Source organism: Eschscholzia californica, unplaced genomic scaffold (assembly GCF_041429995.1).
Source record: "Eschscholzia californica isolate CP2 unplaced genomic scaffold, dmEscCali1.0.p SCAF_2, whole genome shotgun sequence".
Taxonomy (NCBI): domain Eukaryota; kingdom Viridiplantae; phylum Streptophyta; class Magnoliopsida; order Ranunculales; family Papaveraceae; genus Eschscholzia; species Eschscholzia californica.
This window is the reverse complement of record NW_028238309.1, coordinates 30223154-30229663: the sequence shown is the minus strand read 5'-3', so window position 1 is coordinate 30229663 and position 6510 is coordinate 30223154. Positions and strand designations below refer to the sequence as shown.

The window sequence follows — 6510 nt, the reverse complement described above, 5'->3', positions numbered from 1 at the left end:
AACAAAGACTTGGAAAAATGTACCTTATCTTTTAGTAGACTTGTATTGTAATAACATTTTAATTACTTAACGTAATGAATAGTTTCTCACAAAAAAAAAAAAAAAAAAAGTCTTATGAAGCAAGTCAGCCAAAAAAAAAAATGTCATTATCATATTCAACCGTTGTGGTTTCATCTCATAAAAAAAAAACCGTTGTGGTTTCACACTCGTGAACCGGGGTACCCGTTGAAAGTGAACCGGGTAAAGATTATTAGGGCTTCTCTAGGGTTTTGGCGAATACTGTACTCATATCTGATAGAGACTCCTCCCCATACCCTTCTCACAGTCTCGCCCTCGCCCTCTCTCTCTCTTTGTCTCTCTCGAGAAGTTCTAAGCCTCTATGGATTCAGTATCACCGGCAGTTCCTCCTCCCCCTTCAGTAATCTCATCTAGGGTTACAGAAGAAACAGCTCAAAAAGCAGTCGACGCACTTCTCAGATGGAACAAATCCAAATCGAAAGATCAAAAACCCCAACTGCTGGAACAAGATGATTTTTTCTACCTTGTCTTAACCCTAAAAAAAATCCCACCAACTGGCCGTACAAATCCTTACAAAATCCCTCTTCCCCATTCACTCCACCCATCTGATTCAACTGAAGAACGTTGTTTAATCATAGATGATCGTTCAAATTCTTCTCTTTCATCTGAATCCGCCAAGAAAAAGATCAAATCTGAAAACATACCCATCACAAAAGTTCTGAAGCTTTCTAAACTCAAGACGGATTACCGTGCTTTTGAAGCAAAAAGGAAACTTTGTGGCTCCTACGATATGTTCTTCGCTGATAAACGGGTAATTCCTTTGCTTCCAAAGCTTTTAGGTAAAGAATTTTTCAAGAAGAAGAAGATTCCTGTTCCTATTGATTTGACACATAAGAACTGGAAAGAACAGATTGATTTTTCTTCTTCCTCAGCTCTTTTATATTTAAGAACTGGTACTTGTAGTGTTATTAAGGTTGCTAGGGTTTCAATGGAACCCAATGAAGTTGTGGAAAATGTGTTCGCTGCTATTGAAGGAGTTGCAGAGATTGTTCCTAAGAAATGGGGGAATATTCGTTCTCTTCACATTAAATTGTATGAATCTTTAGCTTTGCCTGTTTATCAGTCTGTTCCAGATTTGGGTATGAAAATCCAAGGGGTACAAGAAATGGAGGAGTCTAAAGATGGAGAATTAGTAGAGGATGGAGAAGATAAAAAGGAGAATGTGGTGAAGAAGAAAGGGTCTAAAAAGGGGAGAATTCATGAAGTTAATTATATGGATATTGAGCTTGGTGAGGCTTTAAATGATTTATCTGATGAGAATGATGGGGAGGTAAATGAGAAGGGCAAAAAGAGAAACAGTGCTGGAGGTTTGAAGAAAGAGATTGATGAGCCAAGTGATGAAAAGAAACTGAAGAAAGCCGTGAAGGTAAAGAAGGGAGATGTTACGAAAATGAAAGGTCAAGAAATTGCTGATAACATAGTAGTTAGTGAAATTTCTGATTCAGTTGGATTGAAGAAGAAGAATAAGGTAAGTAAAACTATAAAATCTGAGAGTGGTGAAGTGAAGAACTCGACCAAGAAGACGAAGAAAGCAAAAGCTCAGAAGTGATTCAGAAATTTAAGGTATTATAACCCCTGTGACTCTAAATTAGTTTTAATCAGCATGAACTGAAATGAGTTTTTAATAGCTACAGCATTTTGCTTTTATTATTTACGCTTCTTGGTGTAATTTTGATGCACTTTTTGAATTTTAAGAACACCAATTGTTTTGTTATGCTTGTAGGTTATAGCCAATAGATTACAATAGTATGTTGCTTTGGCATGTCTTTGATATAATCTATAACAATTTTGTTCCCTAATGATCTCACATTTGCCTAAATTTGTCTTCGGAAGAATGTTGCTTTTTCTTTATAAATGGCCACATTCTTAGCTTTGATGAGTTCTGCTTTGGTTCCGGTATCTTTTGATGTTAACTGATTATGTTATTTCATATCTTTGAACTGAAATCATATGATTATGATTTCAGTAAACTTATTTAAGGTTACCTTAATGTTGCAATTTGCCCGTATAAAGACAAAACGACATGCTCAAATGAGTTAGACTTGCAATCATCTGCTTCTACCCAAAGAGATTATTAGCGAAGCCCTAGTTCATAGTTTTACTACCAACTTACATGACATGGTTATTTCAGTTCTTGTTCATGATTGTGCTAATTCGAGAATCTAAGCAGTTGTTTTCTAGAAAGGCTCGGGTTGGTGGTCAATATCTACCGATCCGCTCTGTTCCTTATGAATTTACACCAACTCTTTTATATCTATGTGCCCGCATTGAAAGAATTGGATGGGAAAATTAGGCTTGTGAATGTTTAGGTTTTTTCTTACTGTACAATCTAAATCTGGAGAGAGAAAAGAAGGGATTTACAGGCCCTTCCTTTCCTATTTGAGTTATTATACTAAAGTAAGCAATTTAATTTGAAGCACTGTTTTTCGGGAGGAAAGATAATAGAGTTGCTATCTCCTTCTCTTCTTCAACAAGTCTAGGGTTTAGAGAGAAGGGTATAATCAAAATTAAAACTTCGCCAATCTATCTTCAATCTCAATGTAATTACAGATCCATCTTATGCACACAAAAGAATATTTTTGTTTCTAAATTATAATCAAAATTAAAACTTCGCCAATCTATCTTCAATCTCAATGTAATTACAGATCCATCTTATGCACACAAAAGAATATTTTTGTTTCTAAATTAATACTATATTAGATTCGTTACTATTTGGTGTGAACATTAGGTTAGTTAATCCATTTTGTGATTCAATGCCCTCCTTTTAGAAGATTCTGTTTAAATATATATATGTTGTCTTTGCGATTCATTAGTGTGTATATTCATTAGTGTGTATATTCGGTGAAGTTTAACCTAGTGATCATTTTAGGGATCACTATGCTCAAGACGCAACTTTGTGCCAAAAAACCTAGTGATCTTTGCACTTCACCACTTCTCTCTAAACCCACTCGGTTGTCCCTCTGTATCCTATTAAACAAAAATCAATTGACGGCATGATTTTGTTTCTAAGCAAAAATTAATTGAAACTTTTATGGACCAACTCCATTCTATAAACATTGTCGCAATTCTTTCCATTATGAGGACATAAAAGAAATTACAAAATTCTCATAGTAGTTACAAGCTTCCATCATCTGCTAAACTAGTTAGAACTTCAAATTTATACTTAAACTAAGTAGAATGGCAAAAAAAAAAAAATATGATTAGTGAAATACTCCCTAATTTTACAAGGATAGGTGAATCTAAGATTCTTTTAATTCATATAAAATGTAAAGCATTTAATAATTTGCGGAAACATTTGTAGTTTTGTTTTTGCCAAATGTCACATTGTAATATTGAAGATAGAAAAGCGTTTTTATTGTGTCAAACCAAACAATCTAAATAGCTTATTATATAGTACTTTTGTTTAAGCACAGAAAAATAAGCTACTGTAATAAGTTATATGCGTATCTAAATGAGGCCTTAGATTCAAATCGTCTGGCCTACTATGCATAGACGGTTTGGGATTCTCATGTCAGAGTTTACTTTCTTTATCTTTTCTTAAATTCTCAAATAATGTTTCTTCGCTATAAAATCCAACAAAATTAGAAGTTTTGGATGCACAAACATGTTAAGACAATCATGTAACATCAAACAAGTTTTGATCCATCCATTATTTAATGTATTTTTCATGGTTGAATTGTGCCATTTATTTTTTTCTTTTTTTTTGTGTTGAAGGCCATTTTTTTTTTTTTTGCTGTATTATATTTCTTAACATTCACAAATTTTTGCACAAAAAAATACTTCAGTCGAAAATTGGCACAAGGCCTCAAATTGTCAGCTACAACCCTGAAAATGTCTTAAAATTTAGGTGTAACTCGTGCCTTCAGCATAGACACTTTCATTGAGCATTGTACGCTTCTAATTTGGTAAACCTATTGTTATCAAAAGAACATCACATAAACAGACTTTGTCATCACAATTATTTAACCGTTTCTTCACTAAAACAAACTAAACTGTATATTTGAGAATGTAAATCTTCAAAACTAATAGTAATAGTACACAACCAAAATAAATTCACTTAAAACTTAGAATTGCTTGCACCCATTATACAAGAGAAATTTGGCCAAAAGTCTAAAAAATTTAGACTCCTGTTAAAAAGGATCAGTCAGTTTTTTGTAGTCTTCAGCTCCCTCGGTACTTTTTTAATTTGCAACACCTTGCGACAGCTTTGCAGTGCCTTGCGACAACTTTGCAACGCCTTGCGAAAGCTTTGTAACTGTTTTGCAACAGTTTTGGAGTGCCTTGCAACACTTTTGTAAAAAAAAACATTGGGTTTGTACCTAAAAAAAATACAAACATTTGGACTTTTAACAAAAAAATACAAAATTTGGATTTTAAAAAAAATGTTGAACTTGTCTTTTTAACTAAAAGAAGTTTAAATTGGGTCTTGGGCCCAATTTCCTGATTATACAATATGATAAATATGAAAACTACAAAATATGTAACAAAATCATTATCAGATATTCTTCATCAACTTCTTCAAATTTGATTCTTCAACTGTTTTTAGATTCTGCAAAATTCAATGGACAAAAAAATAATAATTTAAAAAATATAAAGTTGGTAAAAATAAGTACACTAAATTTAGAGTGATACCTCAACCTGCTTATTACGGGATGTTTAAATACTAAATCGACCGAAGTTAGAGGAAATAAGTTGTGCCTCATTTTTTTCTCTTAGAGGGTGTTTGATTTTTGCACTTATTAAGTGATTTTCACTTATTACGTGTGGGCCGGCAATTTTAGGTCGTTTGTTTTTTCACTTAATAAGTGAAAATCACTTCTAAGTGGTGGCAAAGTAAGTGCGAAATAGTAAGCTCCAAGTTGGAGCTTATTATTCTGCACTTACTTTGTAAGTGCTAAAAAGGACATTTCTATCCATCTCCTAATATTGTAATTACCAACATAATTTTAACTAAGAAGAAAATCTTAAACAATTGATAAATACAAAATCTCTCTTTATGACTTTCGCTATGACTCTTCTCTATCTTCACTCATCATTCACCTAAGTTTTCCTCTTAAATTTTTTTTAACATCTCTTCCTTCACTAATCATGGAACACCCAAACTCCATGATACAAATAAGTTCTTTCAGTTTCATAATTCTTAATTATTTGCGATTAATATTTTTGACATAACATTCATAAACCGTAATTTTCTTTACCTAAACTAACGAACTTATTACGAATTAGTATAAAATGCTAATGTGTAAATACATCAAGGTTAAAACAGACAATTTTTCATTTTTATAACATTTAGAATTAATATAAAAATTAAAATCAAGCACTTAGAACCGATGGAAAACAAACGCCATAGCACTTACATTTGATATCACTTACTAAGTGATTATCACTTAGTAAGTGGTAGCACTTGTAAGTGCTAAAAAATCAAACACCCTCTTAGTTGCAATTTTTGTAGCTTATGTAAATGAGAAGACTACAACAAAAAATTCCTTTTAGTTCAGCAAAAATTAAATAAAACCAAATAGATTAATCCCTAACAAGGTTGAGACTAAAAAATTGCAAAATTTAGTGGCAAGAAGTATAAATATTTATCCCAAAAGAAACAAAGTTGGTTTGTAATTTGCTAAAGAAGAAAACCTCATATAATATGTTCTTAAATATTGTAAATGTCTTCCCCGTTCTTGTCTCTTTATGCAGAATAATCATATGGCTTGAGCAATACCTTCATATAACACCCGAAGAAAGAAAGAATAAAAAAAGGTAGAAACTCACCATAGTTGATTTTGGGAGTAGCTAGAGTACATTAGAGGTTCAGACTCCAAAATATAAACCTAAACAGAATACATGTGGAACCATAATTAAACTTTAAGTAAACCGTAAGAGTTTAACTGAATACCCAAAAGACAATAAAATGGTGAACTTGTAGATGTTGTTGTCGTAAAAGACATAATATTAAACTTTCTAACAATCTACATTACCACTATAAACGACAATACTAACCAAACTACATGAACTTAAACGCAACTGTTTCTAATTAACATTTCATTATGGATACAAAAAACCAACAATTGGTGAACCCGTAGAAGATAAGATAACTTGTTCGAAGAAAAACTCTTGAAAGTGAACTTAGGTTTTAGAATTTTTTTGTGTTTCTGTGGTGTTTAGTTTATGACCTAAATTGGGTCATGTGTTGAAGAGAAATATTTTTTTTGTTAAAAGAGTGTTGAAGAGAAATAGATGAGGGGGTTTTGTTGTAACTGTAGGCTCAATTACGTGAGTTTCTAAATTGGGTTGGGTGGTGAAAGAAATTTAAGATACAAAGAGTAACTGAAGTCATTTGGTGATGGAGTAACCAAGGGAGTGGTTTTGGGGATGGATTGAAGAAGTAACTGTTGGAAGATGGAGCATTGAGAGAGCGTCAAAAGGGCGAGAAAG

General features: G+C 32.6%; 1 protein-coding gene across 1 annotated transcript; it reads left to right on the top strand.

Annotated features, from left to right (window-relative positions):
* Window positions 1-221: 221 nt before the first annotated feature.
* On the top strand, window positions 222-1877 carry LOC147557337 (uncharacterized). The gene has a single exon (XM_086658260.1). It carries the CDS (start codon window positions 380-382, stop codon window positions 1625-1627), a length of 1248 nt encoding a protein of 415 aa, XP_086514386.1. The 5' UTR covers window positions 222-379; the 3' UTR covers window positions 1628-1877.
* The last annotated feature ends 4633 nt before the right edge of the window (window positions 1878-6510 follow it).

Coding starts and splice junctions, on each gene's coding strand:
- LOC147557337 (XM_086658260.1), top strand. CDS start 380: ATGGATTCAGTATCACCGGCAGTTCCTCCTCCCCCTTCAGTAATCTCA.